Source organism: Candidozyma auris, chromosome 1 (assembly GCF_003013715.1).
Source record: "Candidozyma auris chromosome 1, complete sequence".
NCBI classification, from domain to species: domain Eukaryota; kingdom Fungi; phylum Ascomycota; class Pichiomycetes; order Serinales; family Metschnikowiaceae; genus Candidozyma; species Candidozyma auris.
Window position 1 is genome coordinate 1,528,625 of NC_072812.1, and position 17,011 is coordinate 1,545,635.

The window sequence follows — 17,011 nt, forward strand, 5'->3', positions numbered from 1 at the left end:
ATGCAACCTAGTAGATATTGCGGCCACTGCTTTATCAGGTCTTCGCGGTGTGCATAAACCACCGAATAGTAGTAGACCATCAATACTTCACAAAATAATGATTTCGATTGAACCTTCTGGAAGGCTCAATATCCAGCTCATGTATCAATACGAAGGCAAACTTCCAAATTGCTTTCTTATTCTACCGGGAATTCGGGCCGTAGAGTCTACACTTAGGTGAGGGGACTCATACGGGTAATTCACCCAAGTATCAAAACTTTTGCTCACGAAATATGAAGATACCGAATTATAGGAGACCAATTTTATGTACCTCACATTCTCTTGATGAGTGTATAGTCGCCTTTCATCATCTCTTCCACTGGCTGCAACTAAAGTGGTGTACGGATGTACAGCTGGCGTGTCCTGTCTACTTCACAATTGTATGACTTCTTTAGTACATCATCTATCTTGTGATGGGTGCTAGGTATGGTTTGGAAGTAAAGATAATCGACTTTCTCATTACTAACAGATAGTTGCAAGGACCAGAAGAAAGCCTTGGCCATTTGTCTACAAAGATCGCCTTGTGTACTCATTCAGAGACATACTCCTAAAGAATGCCTCACTGATCCAGAACTTCGGAAGGACCTACCTGAGCTTTGTGCCGCAAATTTCAGAGCGTTCATAGAGTGTAAGAACGGTTTTTTTGACATGAGAAAGCGAATGAGAGGAAACGCTCCTTTGTCTACGGGGAAATATGATGACACATACGAAAAGCTCTCGAGTGGAGACTTTGATCCACACGAAGAAATGAGGAAACTCGAGAGACTCAACAAGAACTTGGCCAGACAGAGAGAGCTGGCAGAGGAAAGTACGACTCGAACAGCATGACAAGCGTAACATACGCTCTTAGGGCGCATACGCTCTTAGAGCGAGAGTTGTCTTCACTCGGTTGGTGTAAATAGGACGAGGGTGCTTTTCTAGTAACTCTCATATAGGCATTATATACGCTTTGACTAGGAACCACGGCCGTTGAAATGTGGTACCTGGATTATACATAGCAGGGGCGAATTCACGACATAGCACATGACATAATTGTTGACCGCTACTGCGAATGATATCTTATTGTGATTCGCACAGCTTCACTGTAGTTTATAATTCTCTCATGCTAACGCTCTGAATAATCTCCCGCGGACAGCTTTTCAGAAAAAAAGTCTAAGGGTACGTTTCTCGTTTGCAACTACTACAGACTTGTACCATAAAAACCATCATGACGATCAAGTGTGACCTAGAAAAAAACAGAGTCGAAGAATTGGACGAGCTCCTATCGATAATTCATCCCAAAATTGTGCTGTACGTGGCTCAAGCTGACCCAAACTCTCCAGAGTACAGGCAAGAGTCCTTGGGTACTTACCACGAGCCGCAGTCGTTAAAGAAAGTGTTCACCAGCAACGACACCATTTTTCAAAAAGGATTGAAAAATTCTAGAGATGAGCTTTTTCAGCAAATAGACAATGTGTTAAAGTATTCCGTGAACACCTGGAACCCTGGCTTTTTGGATAAGTTGTATGCCTCAACTAATCCTATTGGTGTGATCAGTGATATCATCTTGTCGGTACTTAACACGAACTCCCACGTATACACTGTTTCCCCTGTTTTGTCAGTGCTCGAAAACTTCATGGGAAAAAAATATGCTCGACTCTTTTGGGAGAAGAGTTCCACTGCTGGTGGCCTCACATTCTCTGGAGGTTCGTGGTCCAACATCACTGCCATGCACATGGCCAGATCGCTCAAGTTCCCCGAGACGAAACTCGAAGGTAACAATGGCCGTAAATTTGCTGTGTTCACCTCGAAGCATTGCCACTACTCTGTCGAGAAGGCTGCCATTTTGCTTGGAATGGGCCAAAGGAGTGTATTCAAAGTCGACATAAATAAGGATGGCACGTTGAAGCCCGACGCACTTGATCTGGCCATTGAAGCTGCTTTGAAAGACGGGTATACGCCGTTTTTTATCAACGCCACTGCAGGTACGACCGTTTTTGGGTCATTTGATGATTTGGAGGCGATTGGTCCCATTGCCAAAAAGTACAACTTGTGGTTGCATGTGGATGGTTCATGGGGAGGCAATGTAGCTTTCTCGAAAACGCACCGCCAAAAAGTCCGTGGAGTATGTAACGCTGACTCCGTGACCGTTAACCCACACAAGATGTTGGGAACGCCCACCACTTGCTCCTTTCTACTCGTACGAGACGTGCGGAACTTCCAGACTGCAAATTCTCTCAGCGCCCCATACTTGTTTCATGGAAGGGACAACGACGAAGAGAACCATGATTTAGCAGACGGAACCATGGGATGCGGCAGAAGGGCAGATTCGTTCAAATTCTACCTATCTTGGTTGTACTATGGAGAAGAAGGCTTGAAGGCTCGAGTGGACCATGCGTTTGCCATTGTGGACTACTTCAAAAAAAAGATATCAAGCGTTCCAGGATTCGAGTTGGTGGTTGAATCGCCTCAGTGCTTGCAGGTATGCTTTTTCTACCGTCCGCCAGGTTACGACAAACAGACTTTGACAGATGTCACCCGATATGTCTCGCGAGAGCTTCACAAGCAAGGCAAGTACCTTGTTGATTTTTCTCCAGACACGTCTAAAGACACCAAGGGAGAGTTTTTCAGGGTTGTGTTCAACTCACCCATCCTCACGGACAAGGTTGTGGACAATTTGGTGGAGAACATTGTTGCTATCGGGAAGCAATACAAGGCGAACCAATAGATGGTTAGTCGATTCCATGTACGCTTGGGTCGTACAAGACGTCTTAGACAGACGTATTTTGGAAATTAGACACAATAGAAACGCAAAAAGCTTATTCTCATGTAGCCAAGTGTAGGAAGATATATTATTGGGGCACTTCCAAAGTAACATGGGCCAGCGACGATGTTACATTTCTTGCCTCCTCCCGCTTGGCGAGCCAACGCTTATCATGTGCGGATTTATCGCTCTCGGACTGCCATCATGCAAGATAAGACCAGGTGCGACACACGAAATACAGTGGACGTTACGGTGTTGCAAAAACTCGTAGTTAGACAAAATCAATTTAAGACATGGTTGCAAAAAAGTCCAGTGGCCGACGGTATACACTAAATGGGCTCTCTGCAAAGTATGCATTTGGACGCCTGCGAAGTCATATTTCCCCACACGCAACAATGCAGCTCCCCTTCACAGCGCCGTAGAACCCTGCAGAGACATCGAGGATCATTGAATGGCAGACGTTGCAACATGACCAAACACTAATAAATAGAACGTAAGCTGCCATTGCAACATCGATGTTGCATTTGCCCCAGATCTCTCCAGGATTTAGACAGAATATTTCAGTGGGGTGCATCGAGGCAACAAGCTTCTGTCGTGCGAGGTAATGGACCACAAAATGTGTGTTTATGGGCGCGGAATCGTGCACCAGATCTATCGCTCGCTTGAGTTGTTAGTTGTCCAAGCGTTCAGTGCAAGCAAGACAGAATAGGTGACATTTCTAAATCTGATCGATTGTCACGTTGCGTATGTTAGGAGCATATTAGCGGTGAATGTGGATATCTTGTTGGCCGTTTCTCATCGTCCTTTCTCCTATCCTTGACATCTTGGCCCACTTTTGGGTATGCCCTTGGCTGATACATGAATATGGGCAGACGATGCAACCACGACGGCTTGCATCGGCTCAAGAGGTTTAATTTCGTCTCTCTCGTAAAGTCGTGATTTTTTTTTTTTTTTTTTTTAATTTTTTCTTTTCCTTCGTTGAAGAAATTTTTTACTTCCTCTTGTAAGGTCTCACTTGCCAATCTGGCTGCGAAAAGAAAATGTAACATGGCAATGCCCGCTGCAACTCTTGCGTGCAGCACTCTTAGATACCTGGGGGAGCCGTGTACCTCATTATCTTTTTTGAGCCATTATCAACTTTATAAATACCCCTTCTCTCCCCATGTCCTCTTCTCTCTTGTCCTCTTTCTTATCACAGATTTTTCCTCTCGACTTAGTTCAATGACTGCCTCCCCTACTAAGTCAAACGATATTATCGTCGAGCTGTCGCCTCAGGACTCCACCATGACCCCCACCACTGACTCGAAGCCTGAAGTCGAACATGAAGAGAAGCACATAGAGTTGGTCCACCACGACTTGAAGGAGTTGGAGAACTCTGGCTTGTGGTATCACAAGAGAATTGTTCCTTGGATTCCTCCTTACTCCAATTCCTTCGTGCAGATTGTCGTGATGTCGTTCGTTATCTTCTTGACCCCTGGTTGTTTCAACGCCATTACTGGTATTGGTAACTCGGGTATCTCCGATCCAAAAGTCGCTGACAACGCCAACGTTGCTTTGTACTCTTGTTTCGCTACTATCGGTGCTTTTGGTGGTGTCATCTGTAACACTATTGGTGTCAAAGCGTGTCTTATGTTTGGTGGTACTGGTTACCTCATGTACACGGCTTCTCTTTTGTGTTTTCATGAAGTTCAAAACAAGGGCTTCCCCGTCTTTGCTGGTGCTTACTTGGGTGTCTGCGCTGGTTTGACCTGGGCTGCTCAGGGTTCCATCGTCATGTCTTATGCTCTTGAGCACAAGAAGGCTACTGCCATTATGGTAAACTGGGTGATTTTCAACCTTGGTGCTGTTATTGGATCCATCATCCCGTTGGCTCAAAACATGACTTCAGGTGAGTCTCACGTCAACGCCGGTACCTTCGTCATCTTTATGGTCTTGATGGCCTGCGGTGTCGTTTTGGCCGGATTCATGCTTCCCATGGACAAGGTCTATAAGTCTGATGGTACCAAAGTTATCGCTAAGAAGTATCCAAAGATAACCCAGGAGCTCAAGGGCATGTGGAAGGTATTGAGAACAGAAAAGAAGATCTACTTTTTGTTCCCCATGTTCTGTGCCTCCAACTGGTTTTACACTTACCAATTCAACAACTTCAATGGTGCTCGTTTCAATGTCAGAACTAGATCTTTGAACAGTTTACTCTATTGGCTTACACAGATGATTGGTGCTATATTGATCGGATTCATGTTGGATTGGAAGAGATTCTCTAGACCAGTTCGTGCCAGAATCGGTTGGACCGTAATTTTCGTCATTGGAATGGTCACCTGGGGCGGTGGACTTAAATTTCAATTGGGCGTTACAAGAGAGAACGTTGAAGATATGGAACTCATCGATTTCCACGATGGGGCTTACATTGGCCCAATGTTCTTGTACATGTGCTACGGTTTATTCGACGCTATTTTCCAATCTTACATTTTCTGGATCTTAGGTACTTTCTCTAACAACCCTAAGAAGGTGGCATTATATGCATCGTTCTACAAGTCTTTGCAAAGTGCTTTCAACGCTATTGTCTGGAGATTGGATGCGCAACATACTCCATTCATGCACATGTTCACCAGCTCTTGGGCATTGCTGGCTGGCACAATGGTCATTGCAGCCCCATGTGTCTTTTTCATGATCACTGAGCACACTGCTGCAGAAGATGACGATATCGATGAGATTATGGACGAAGACGAGATTATCGCCGTGAAGTCCGTTGAAGAGTTGAAGGTTGCCAAGGAGGCATAAACGGTCATTCGTTGACAAAAACAGCAAGAAAATTAGTTACGCCTATTCATACACTGGCAGTCATTCTCCAAAGTTTAATGATTATTACGATTTTTAATTTAATCCGTATTTACTAAAAGAAGCTGTAGTCAAAAGTAGATTCAGAATTCTCGAGATTGCACCACTTTTCGCACCCAAATGATATCTCCACATAAAGAGTGCACGCAAATTAGGTCATAGTTTCAATCACCGGGACAAGAGATAGACTTGGCCATAACCACCTCTCAATGACAATTCAATTTATTCCTGGTGACCCAAACAGGTCGATTGACTGTCTCAGTCAGACACGATGGCGAAATCACCATATCATAGCTTATGGTTCTGGTAACAACCTAATCATTCTGACTAGAACTGATGGAAACAAAAGCATTCAGACGATATACCTTGAGAAAGATCCCATCTCAATTGATATAAATTCCAAAACTGGAATCATCTGCATCTCTTCAGGCACCCTAATAATCGTGCTCAAGCCTGTTAATGAGTACATGTCCATACCAAAATGGACCGAAGCCCTTCGCATAAATAACGACAATTCCGAAGTGCTTTGCCTCAAGTGGTCAACTGATGAGGATGAATTAGCAGTTGGGTCTACCAATTTTCTCTCATTGTACCATGTATTTGAGGAGTACGGTGAAATAAGGTATTCTAGAAGATGGCATATGAAACAAGCCAACCCGACAGAACATTTAGATATAACAAAAGCAGCAGACAAAATTGTGACTTACAATTCCTCAACATTCGATAGCTTTGCAAAAATGTGGCAACGTATCAACTTCGGTGACTCCAACACCCTCTTTGAGCTAGATTTCCTACAGCACGATGCTGATGTTTGGCTCACTGGAATCCAGTGGCGCCCTTCAAATTACGACCGTGAAGATGATATTCATGCAATGGCTCATATTAAGAATTTGCGAACAATTATTCGGAACGATGACTCGAACGACGTTTTATACACCAGAACTAGTGATAATAAGCTTCATGTCTGGGCTACATTTGACTACAGTGGCCACTCCCATATCAAAAGGTGGACACTGTTGAGTCTAATTGATAAACTCACCTCGAATTATGTTACCTCTTTGATCATAGATAATCATTCTCTACAGCTATCATTGGTACCAGTACTTGAGAGTATCCGAACAAATAACAATATTACGAAAGCCTTGAATTCAGTTGACCTACGGCTGTCCGATATTCTTCTTGTGTGGGGAAGCAACGGTGAGCTTGTCATTCATGCGATATCAAATATTGATGAGAATCCGCCTAATTCTGTCAACCTCATCTATATCATGACAATTGAATGCAATAGGCACTGCATTCCAAACTATTCGACCGGCAAGGCTCTTCTCGCCGCCAAAAATGAACCTGTTACGCTGGACGCGTTTCAAATTGCGTCAAACCCGATTATTGCAAGTCATTTTGTTTGCGCCAAGGAGTTCTTCCAATTCCTCATTCACGATAGAATCAAGAACACCGTACGTTATAATGAGATTAGCATTACGAAGCTACTTGAAAAACCAAATAAGGCGGTGGCACTTAAAAGCAAGTATCAAGGACACGCCAAATCAATTCAGAAGCTCATTACTTCAACGTCTTCATTCGAAGGAAATATTTTGCTATCTATCCTGGGATATCCCGAGCATAACTATATTTGGGAGCCCTTGTTACTAGAACCCGAAAATCAGAAATTCATGTCTATCACGAAACGATTTCGTCTCAATGTCACAAGAGACGATTCCGATGATGCAGACCAGGGCATTCAGGACGCAATTCTCATCAATGATATAGAATCAACCAAGGGCCCGCTCAGACATCACCTTGCTTTTGTGATAGAGAAGGGGGGATATGCTAGTCTTTGGGATTGTGATGGTGTAACCATGGATGACAAAGATGCAGAGCTAATAGATCGTCAGGAGATATTAGATGACCAAAATGACAAGATAAGAACAGCTCCTCTAGCTTTTTCATTGCATGAAATTGCTCCCAACGTTCATGGAATCATTGCCATCTTTCAGCATGATCTAATAAAGGCCTGGAAAGTCACAATTGATAACGGAAACATCTCTATATCCTACTTAGACGCTCAAAACCTTCCGGGTGAATACAAGGGCCATTGCCAAGTTTCCGCCGTGGACACTTACCTTGAGAAAGACATATCTGCTATTGATGAAAGAGGAGTTTTCAGATCTCTTTCGCCTGTGTTTTCTGAGAAGTCTGGCTCATTTGCATGGTCGCAGAATATTCAGATCCATACCAGGATCCCCAAATCATCAAACATTCATGGAGCATCATTAATCAAGAAGTTAGCTCTTGTTGATGAATCTGGGTATGAGTTAACCATATGGGACACTCAGTCCGGCTTGTTGGAGTATAAAGAAGTCTTTCCAGAAAAATTCGGGAAAGTGAGAGATCTCGACTGGACCTTCACAGGTGCAAGCCATGAATCCACCAATGCAATCTTGTCGGTTGGATTTTCCCGATTTGTCCTACTCTACACCGAATTGAGATATGATTACACTAATCGAATACCTACGTTTGCTGTGTTGAAAAAAATAGATATTTCAGAGTTCACGTCGCATGAAATAGCAGACCTGATTTGGATTGATGACGGCTACTTGGCAATTGCTTGTGGCAATCAGTTCTTCATAGATGACAAATGGGTTAACCTTACAGATTCGTCTACATCCTCTGCTAGCAAGTCTATTAACGACACTATCAAGCAACTAATGATCGGATATAATGCAGAACCCACAAGCTACCTTGTCTCTGATTTAGTGAGGATCTTGAACGGTCCCTTGCCCCTTTATCATCCTCAATTTTTGATTCAGGCACTATTTAACAACGAAGTAAAGCTAGTGGAAGAAATTCTTGTCAGGTTACTTCAAGTTTTGAGAGCTGATGAGCCAGTGAAGTGGAACCTTGATTTTAATTTTCTCGAGGCCATTATTCCAGAGAAGAAGCCAAAATTGAGGCGTCGTTTGTCGCAAATTGACGGGCTAATAAATGGACAGGTCGAGATTTTTAGCGTCTTCAATGACGTTGTTCTGAATCTCTTGGTGGAAAAGCTCACGAAAGTCTCACTCCCGTTGCTCACGAGGCATCAGCAAATCACGTTGACTAATGTGGTTACCATAGTCAACGATTTGTCGCAATTCAAAGGATCTATGGATGAGAATGGCTTAAAATTTTTACTAGCATTCAAGTTGTTCCAAACTTCTCTGAAGCAAAGTCGGCTTTCGATGCGAGACATAAGCTGGGCGCTACATAGTGACCAGAAGGAGATGTTGTTCTCTCACGTTGACACCGTCTACCATGGCCAAATGAGTTGGGAAAACGTCAAGCAAACGGGCTTAACTCGATGGGCTGACATCAACAGACTCATTTCAATAGTGGAGAGTGTTGCCAGAAATGAATTTGGTAATAGCAGAGATCTCTCGGGGCTTGTCTCTGTCCTTTTCTTGGCTATAAAGAAAAAACAAGTCCTCCTTGGCTTGTGGAGAACCGTTTTTCATCCTGAGAAGGATAAGGTGCTTAAGTTCATGAGCAACGACTTCACAGAAAAGAGATGGCAAACTGCAGCTCTGAAAAATGCTTTTGTTTTATTAGGAAGACACAGATATATGGATGCTGCATATTTCTTTCTACTTGCTGGCCTTGTCAAAGATTGCTGCATCACTTTATGTAATAAACTTGATGAAGTGGAACTTGCACTCGCTGTCTCAAGAGTCAATAAAGCCGAGGAAGTTACCATGCACATCATCGAGAATTACATCCTTCCTCAGGCGTTGCTTAAAGGTGATCGATGGATGACAAGCTGGGTATTTTGGCAACTCCGATTAAAAGAAATCTCCGTTCAGGCTTTAATTAAATCTCCTAGATCCGTGGTCAAGAAGAATCTAGGACATTTTTCCGATGCTTTTAAAAAAGACTTTCAAGAGATGAAGTTTCAGGCTCAAAGCAAGAGTTTTCTTCGAGATGATCCTTTACTAGCAGTTATGTTTGATAAGTTGAGAGCGTCTAAGCTGAACTACCTTGAGGGTTCACGAGCTGTTACGCAGGAGGAAGAGTTTGACTTTGTCATCAAAGTCAGCTCCATTTATTCGAGGATGGGGTGTGATTATCTTGGCTTACTACTAGTGAGAAATTGGAAGTTCTTAAATCCCCTCAATCAGTCTCTAAACACCAAACAATCACTGAACGGTAAAGACTTATTTCAAGAGTTTTCGGGACCAACCAGTGATTCCAAACTACAAGCCGACTCTGCTGCTTTCCAGGAACCCGACATGAGTGCTTTCAGTTTCGGCTTCTGAACACACTAGCATTTATAACAACGCAAGCTTCGTATGAACTTCGTAGGGTACAAGCAATAGTTCAAGTTCTTTTTGATGAATACATTGATTAAAGGTAGAGACGAATGCGTTTTACAATTATAATCACACATGTAATGATAGAAAAATCGAAAGTTAAAAAAAAAATCAAACCCTACCCGGGACTCGAACCCGGAGTCTCCCGCTTAGGAGGCGGATGCCTTAACCATTTGGCCAGCAGGGCTTAAACATGAGGATATGCATACAATCATCAGTGATATAATCTTTGAGCAAAATTATATACAAGATCACCCAGCTTTTAAAATTTTCAGATTTCTTATCATTGAACAGTCCTATATTTATATCTCTATTTCATGGTAGAGTATACCCTCTGTAGCCTGTCCAAGTGCCCCTAACACCTTCACACTCGGATTCTCTTGATTTATATGATCTGAATTTGGCAATCTTGGATCAAATTGGATAATTGCTGAAGAACCGGTGTACAAGGTATCTTTTTCGACTCCTGTACGATTACATATGACGATTGTGGTCTTCTTTGTCTTCCTGGGAAAGTGGTTCTTAGGGTGAGACAAAAATGGGAAGAACCGAAGAATCCAGTAGTTTACTGTCAGGACGCTTGTCTTATCCGCGTTTTTGATCGGGTAGGCAGGCTGATCTTCAAACTGTTTCTCTAAGCGTTTCCCATATTCTTGCTTCTCAGCCTCAGAAAGGTCGGGACTAATGGACGGTGAATTCTCTGAAAGCCACGCTGTTGGCACAAGTATTAACGAAGATTCATTTCTATAGCAGGCTGTTGCGAACTCATATTCGAAAAATGGTGCTTTAAACTTGTAGGGGTTCAAATCCATGCAAATACCCAAATTTGTTGTCACGTTGGCTTTGTTCTCACCCTTTCCGAGAAGAAGTTTGACCGGGCTAAACAGATTATCAGGATTTTCATCACATCCAAATGCTTCGTCTGTCTCATATAGAAACGTTTTTCTGTAATTGTAAACTAGCTGGCCCAGCTTGTCAACAACCATAGCTGAATTGTAAATTTTGTCGCCAAGTCTCTCCGGGTACCCAATGATTGTCGTACATTCAAATTTCTCTGAAAGAAAGCGTGCAAGCAGCGCAGACGGTCCTGTTCCCGCTGCACAAAGGAATGGTTCGATCTCGTCCCTGGATGAGAAGTTGTAGCCAGTCACAGCAAACTCGGGAAGTAAGAGGAGATCAATATCATTTTTGATAGTCGAAACAAGCTGCTTCACCTTAGCGACATTCGATTCCACCTTTCCCAAGCGGGCACTGAATTGAACACACGCAATTCGTAGCTTCATTTATGTGTTAGAGCTAGTATGAAAAAGAAGTATTTGGATTATTTACTTCTACTTCTATGAGTCGGTATATTTGTCAAACTGTGTGCGAACCGGTGCCTAACCACTTTTATATGTCCTCCATGCCAGGCATACCTTCAAATAATTTGCCATAACAAGGGCTTGTGGGTTCTTTAAAATGATCGTAAGGATGATCGTGATCAAGGTAGATACCACATACATTACAGAAGAAAGTAAAGCATGAAGAGCAACGCATCTTGTTGCAACCGTCGGATCTTTGAATAATCAAATCACACGTAGGACACTTTTTGAAGCCTTGGCTCTCATCGGCTAGCATTTCATTGAAAAGTTTGTCCATCTTATACTCTTGAGATACTCTTGACATAAGATCAAAACCATACCTGTAGCGAAGGTCGTTCCTTTTCTTCGACTTGGGTTCTGACTCGAGCCATATCTCTAAATCTTCGATAGGAACCCCTTGGTACTGCTTGGTATCATTGCGTCTGGAACAGTCTATACTATCACTGTGGTAAGACTTCCGGCAAGTGTTGCAGAAGGCATAATCGCATACACGACAAATGACAAGCCTACTTATCATATCTTCACGAAATATCATCGCCGGGCACTTGCTTCGAGGGCAAGACACTAGTCTCGTGGGAAATAGTTTTGCTATGAAAGCATGCTGGTGATCTTGGTATAAAGTGATGAAGCGCCTATATAACTCTTTCCCTTCATCATCAAAACCCAAAATCTTTTGAAGAAGCGTTAATTTGATAAAAGGCGTTATAAGCTTATTGCGAAAATCATTGAAATCGAAGTTAGGATCAGACAAAGTGTCGAGTCTCATATATTTCTCTCTAATCTTCAAAAACTCATTGGTACAGTTGATATCTGGACAGTGTACTTTCTCAACGTCTCCATCTCTGATAAGTGCAAGAAAAAAGTCTCTCAAGCATCGGTTGCAAAAGGTGTGACCACAAGGGGTGAATTTCAGGCACCTACTGCCTTTCAGGCTCGTTTGACATATCTCGCAAGTGAAAGTCGTGCTGTCGAACTCCTTTTGTGTGCATTCATTGTCGTATTCGACTAGTTCTTCGTAGAGTGAGGCATCCAGGCCACAATTTATTGCTGACCCGATGAGCAGATCGAATTCATCGTTCATCATTTGTTGAAGCATGTCTATTATTGTAAAAAGGACCTGGTCCTGAGTCAACTCCCACTGTCTATGTAGCTTCTCACACATTTCTCGTAGCCTGCCTGGAATCACCAACTTGCATTCGAGTTGAAGTGATGGCGGTTCTTTGTAGGGATAATTAGCTGGCAAGACAAATCTAAGTTTCAAACAAGGCAAATGTTTCACATGCTTTGTTTTGATGACATGGTCTTCATTGTGATGTAGTAAAGTCACCTTGATGGGACGCTCTAAATCTAGTGGTATGCCAATCTCACCACCGGACTTGTCGCTGAAGATTCTAATTTGATCGCCATAGATCATCTTTAGCGTATCAAGCTCCTCTCCCTTGGGTGATAGGTCATTAACAGGCGAATACATCTCCTTCAGTGAAGGCATTTGCAAGTCAAAGTCGATTTATAGTCCGACATGTGCAATGCAGCGCAGAGGCGATAAGTGTGTGTGTGGGATAGATGGGTGCGCAGTGCGATAAGCGGTGAGAAGAACGGATAGACAAGCCCAGCTGATGAAGGCAGCGTGAAGCATCCTGGACTACCGTTCCTGATATTTCTCCAATCAGCATTCTAAGAATCGTTATATGAGCACCTTCTTCAGTAAACCCATCGTTATAAAAGAGGATTTCGGATTTTTTGTGGGGTTCACATTTTCGCTCGCTTAGGGCGTCGTCTTTGCAAAAAGTAAAATACGCGTGCGAGCTCTTTTCTAATGATCCAATATACCTACACCAAAGTCTAAAACAGGTGAATGGTGCCACTCGGCTATCATCTACTACTTGAACTTCTTGGTTTTTGAATTGCGTGACTTGTACTATATATGGCTCTGACTCACAATATCACGCCAGCATAGACTGCTGCGGAAACTTCCATGCGCGAGACCAATTTCTTGCACCCATTCTGATGGACCCCAATAGGAGTTCAATCTAGCATTGAGCGGCCAATTAAGATCAGTGAACCATGCATATCGGGATAAATACGAAGAATCTATTCGTGGGGGGTTTTGAATTGAGGCAAAGACACCGGTTTCCTATTTAGGGTGTGGCACTTTTTGTGGACCTGCGCAGTCCTGGCCTCCCCACAGATCGGGTCACGGTACGTATGTCGACAAAGTGCCCCTATATAAAGACACCATTTTTCTCGGGTTCAAGTTTATTTTCTCTACAATTCACTGAATCCAAACTTTTATATTTTTCAAGATTGATCCATACGCAGATATAAATATTATTATTTCACTACCCCGTCATGACAAGAACCCACAAGTGGAACACCCACAAGAAAGATGCCGTTCCAAGATATTTTAGTCGTTCTGGTGGCCACACTGACATGAACCCTTCAAAGGTCGCAAGAAGTGGTTTTGGAAAACACAATTGGGGTCAGCCTGGTGACGAATTAGATGACGAAGAAGGTTTTGAAGACCAGACCTTCTTCAGCAAGTCCAATAGACGCAATTCGAATCACGCTATCAATGAGCAAGCTCTCAAGGAATTGAACGAAAAGTGCGATAAATTGGTCACTGAGGCCTGATGACTGTCCTAGCCAACATTTGTAACGAAACGTAACGAAACGTAACGCATAAAACGAGAATGAACGATTGATTAGAAGCTAGGATCCTGTAGTGTCTATTCTTTTATTTTTTTCAATAGCCAACTTTAGTGCCTTTTTGTTCATCTGCACGTAACTTCTGTTCAATTTCTGCTTTCCACCCTTTACGGCGCTGTCTCTCTTCGTAAGCCTTCTTGTTATCCAAAACGCGGTTCACAATGAACGCTGTGTTGATGTTGTCAAATTTGTGGGGACCGATCTCTTTCACTAAATCACTTACACCATCATAAGAGCCCTTTTCGAACTCTGCAGGGCCATGGTACACGGCCATTACCTCTCCGGGAACTTTTTTCAAAAACTCTCCTGTCACACGCCATGGAGCACCAAGGACCACTGCATCCACATATCGACACTGTAACACACAGAGTGATCTCTCGAAGAGATTCATGACAGGATAGTTCATACCCTTGTGAATGTTGATAGTCTTGTCATCGTGAATGCCAACCACCACTGCACTGTCACCAGCACTCTCTTTTACACGTCTCAACGCCTCAATATGGCCAGGGTGAAATAAGTCAAAAGCACCATCCACGTATACATATCCCTTGCTGATCTTATCCTTGACAGCGGTTGATGGCTCGACAATAGTCCTGACACCGTCCTCACTATCAACCTGGACGAAGACAGCAGATCCTTTAGCGTTCCCTGTGACATCAGAAGCATACATTTCGAATCTTTTTAAAGCATCTTCATTGGAAAACAAAGGATGCTCCAATGCAGTAAGAAGCGAAGCGATAGGCTTGAAATGATGCGATTTACTCATTAAGAGCATACGTCCCACCAAGTCTGTGGTTGAGATGTTAGGTGTCCTCTTCACCACCACAAACAACCCCAATTCTTTAACGCCCTTGTAACAATCCTCACCATTGGCATCAGTGGTAATATCGTCACCGTGAACAACGTATTTGCAGTCGTACTTTGCCATGAATTCAGGGTCCGTAACGTATGGAGCGTTTGGAATCGCTTTCGTGGACCATTTACAAGCTTCCACTGCAGTGAGCCTTTCTTCAAGATTCATAACCACAGGGCCTTTGTTATGAAGGATATCTTCGTCGGAATGAACGCCAACGTAAAGTTCCTTCCCTAGTTGACGGGCCTGAAGCATAGCTCCAGCATGGCCTGATATTGTTAGTCAAGAGGCACAGTTGGCTATATTTAATGTTAAAACAACATACCGTGATGAGCAAAATCAAAACAGCCATCAACCCAGATTCTGCAGTTCTCAATTCCCTTAGGGCGTTCAAACATGGTGAAAAAAGAGCCTAGCGGAAGGTATATTAGCCAGAAATGAAAAGTAAGAGAATGAGAATGCTATCGCGAACTCGCAACCTGTGCGATACAATAAACCATCATGTGCGTTTTTCGCAGCCAGGGCCAACACTTATGCAAATGAGAGCGGCAAGGGTTATTTAGAGAACACCTGACTGCTGCTGCGAGGATACTTGGATGGGATCTTCTGTCGCTTTCTTGAAGATACTCTTCTTTTGAGGAGGTGGATTGTAATTTTGAGAGCGTGCATAATTTTGATATAAGGGATGTTGCTGCTGCTCACTCGTACCAACATACTGCGGTCTTTCGTTATTCTGTTTTTCTGCGGCAAGTCTTTCCAAATGTTTGTAAATCATACCAGCGTTCCTTGTCAGACACCCATTGAGCCAGGTGAGGAAACCGCCAATCACTGGAGGAAGGGATATGAGAAGGTCAAAGATGATATTGGAATGAAGCTTGGCCTCTAGTTGATGATTTATGAAGAACTGTTTTTCAGCTATGCTGATTAGACGAGCGTGAATGACATACATCATTAGCGGCCCGAGCGCAGGGATGAAGAAGCAGGCAACGGGAGCTAGGCCAATGCCGCAATCCATACCAACTCCACACAGCCCAAGAAAACACTTGTCGTCGATCCAGGCTTGCCGTTGTATTTTCCTCCATGCCTGTTGCTCTTTCTTCAGGTACACTTCAGGATTGAGCTTCCGTCTCTTCCCATTCTCATCTTCAAAAGGGTCCATGGTATTGAACTTCTCTCCGGCTACCTCATTGAATTTGTCCATGGCAATGTCATAGCCAGGAATGTTTTCTAATTGCTCTTGTATTTGGGCCATTGTTGTAGAAAAGCTTTTGTGCAACGAAGTTAGTATTAGAAATGTAGAAGGGTGTCACTTTCTTTAATCTCCGCGCAAGTCAGTTGCGCATCATCGCGACAGCTTCCTTTCTCCATCGTGGGCCAAACGATTTCTGGCCAAACAATTATTATTAAACATAGGCGGTAAAAAATTTGGTAAAGAAGATGTCTAATGGGGCTTAACTTTCGAGCAATGCTTCCTTCTCACGCTTCAGAAGTGGTTGCACCGACCCACTCATTTCTTGCTTGCAGATGAAGCAGTTTGTGATATTTTGTTTAAAGCGGGACATGAAGCATTGTTGACAAAAGATGTGATCGCATGGCGTCTTGACTGGATTTCTGTAATCTCGTTTGCAGATCGGGCATTTGAATGGCACGTTTTCTTCAGTCTTCTTTTGATTTGTATCGGCTTGCTTTCTCACTGTTTGCCACTCTTTCTCCACTGGCTTTTTCTGTTTCAGCTCATCACGAATATGTAGAAACTTACAAGTATCTCCGTACCCACAAAAGCCAGTCTGTTGAAAGTCTTTGCATATGTCAGGCTGGAAGTCAGTGAGGGATATAACCTTGATGTTCTTAGGAGGCGCCTTAGGACCCCTTATAGTTTTGCTTTCTGTATCGTCCTTGATTTCATTTCTCTTCTCACGATCTAGTCCTGTGGGTATATCTTCTTGCTTTCTATAATTGATATTTCTTGTTGGTTTAGTAGTGACAAAATCTATGGTTTTTCTTTTTTTCGAGGTTTCTGATAGGATAAGTGAAGAGGACTCTGCCTCATCCGATTCTAGAGCATCATTATGTCGCTTCGATGCTGTTTTAGGGGTTTTCACCGTTCGTTTCTTGAACATGAATACAA

At 43.1% G+C, this 17,011-nt stretch overlaps 10 protein-coding genes and 1 non-coding gene across 11 annotated transcripts; 5 read left to right on the forward strand and 6 right to left on the reverse strand. All coding sequences in view use genetic code 12, as the record gives it.

The window, feature by feature from the left end:
• Positions 1–452: 452 nt before the first annotated feature.
• Positions 453–867, forward strand: CJI96_0000701 (uncharacterized protein; the record flags this gene model as incomplete). The annotated part of the gene is made up of 2 exons (XM_029034930.1): positions 453–463; positions 513–867. The coding sequence occupies 2 exons, from the start codon at positions 453–455 to the stop codon at positions 865–867; spliced, it is 366 nt and encodes a 121-aa protein (XP_028890172.1).
• A 379-nt stretch (positions 868–1,246) lies between these two features.
• On the forward strand, positions 1,247–2,746 carry CJI96_0000702 (uncharacterized protein; the record flags this gene model as incomplete). The annotated part of the gene is made up of 1 exon (XM_029034931.2): positions 1,247–2,746. One exon carries the CDS (start codon positions 1,247–1,249, stop codon positions 2,744–2,746), a length of 1,500 nt encoding a protein of 499 aa, XP_028890173.2.
• A 1,257-nt stretch (positions 2,747–4,003) lies between these two features.
• Positions 4,004–5,563, forward strand: NGT1 (Ngt1p; the record flags this gene model as incomplete). The annotated part of the gene is made up of 1 exon (XM_029034933.2): positions 4,004–5,563. The coding sequence occupies one exon, from the start codon at positions 4,004–4,006 to the stop codon at positions 5,561–5,563; it is 1,560 nt and encodes a 519-aa protein (XP_028890175.2).
• A 266-nt stretch (positions 5,564–5,829) lies between these two features.
• On the forward strand, positions 5,830–9,909 carry CJI96_0000704 (uncharacterized protein; the record flags this gene model as incomplete). The annotated part of the gene is made up of 1 exon (XM_029034934.2): positions 5,830–9,909. The coding sequence occupies one exon, from the start codon at positions 5,830–5,832 to the stop codon at positions 9,907–9,909; it is 4,080 nt and encodes a 1,359-aa protein (XP_028890176.2).
• A 168-nt stretch (positions 9,910–10,077) lies between these two features.
• On the reverse strand, positions 10,078–10,150 carry CJI96_0000705. Its single transcript has one exon. It is a non-coding gene; the product is annotated as a tRNA-Arg (tRNA).
• A 115-nt stretch (positions 10,151–10,265) lies between these two features.
• On the reverse strand, positions 10,266–11,246 carry CJI96_0000706 (amidase; the record flags this gene model as incomplete). Its single annotated transcript, XM_029034935.1, has 1 exon — positions 10,266–11,246. The coding sequence occupies one exon, from the start codon at positions 11,244–11,246 to the stop codon at positions 10,266–10,268; it is 981 nt and encodes a 326-aa protein (XP_028890177.1).
• Positions 11,247–11,352: 106 nt separating this feature from the next.
• CJI96_0000707 (RBR-type E3 ubiquitin transferase) lies at positions 11,353–12,813 on the reverse strand (the record flags this gene model as incomplete). Its single annotated transcript, XM_029034936.2, has 1 exon — positions 11,353–12,813. The coding sequence occupies one exon, from the start codon at positions 12,811–12,813 to the stop codon at positions 11,353–11,355; it is 1,461 nt and encodes a 486-aa protein (XP_028890178.2).
• An 860-nt stretch (positions 12,814–13,673) lies between these two features.
• Positions 13,674–13,955, forward strand: STF2 (Stf2p; the record flags this gene model as incomplete). Its single annotated transcript, XM_029034937.1, has 1 exon — positions 13,674–13,955. The coding sequence occupies one exon, from the start codon at positions 13,674–13,676 to the stop codon at positions 13,953–13,955; it is 282 nt and encodes a 93-aa protein (XP_028890179.1).
• Positions 13,956–14,067: 112 nt separating this feature from the next.
• MUQ1 (ethanolamine-phosphate cytidylyltransferase) lies at positions 14,068–15,281 on the reverse strand (the record flags this gene model as incomplete). Its single annotated transcript, XM_029034938.2, has 2 exons — positions 14,068–15,152; positions 15,209–15,281. The coding sequence occupies 2 exons, from the start codon at positions 15,279–15,281 to the stop codon at positions 14,068–14,070; spliced, it is 1,158 nt and encodes a 385-aa protein (XP_028890180.2).
• A 161-nt stretch (positions 15,282–15,442) lies between these two features.
• CJI96_0000710 (uncharacterized protein) lies at positions 15,443–16,135 on the reverse strand (the record flags this gene model as incomplete). Its single annotated transcript, XM_029034939.1, has 1 exon — positions 15,443–16,135. One exon carries the CDS (start codon positions 16,133–16,135, stop codon positions 15,443–15,445), a length of 693 nt encoding a protein of 230 aa, XP_028890181.1.
• Positions 16,136–16,334: 199 nt separating this feature from the next.
• Positions 16,335–17,003, reverse strand: CJI96_0000711 (U2-type spliceosomal complex subunit CWC24; the record flags this gene model as incomplete). The annotated part of the gene is made up of 1 exon (XM_029034940.2): positions 16,335–17,003. One exon carries the CDS (start codon positions 17,001–17,003, stop codon positions 16,335–16,337), a length of 669 nt encoding a protein of 222 aa, XP_028890182.2.
• Between the last annotated feature and the right edge of the window lie 8 nt (positions 17,004–17,011).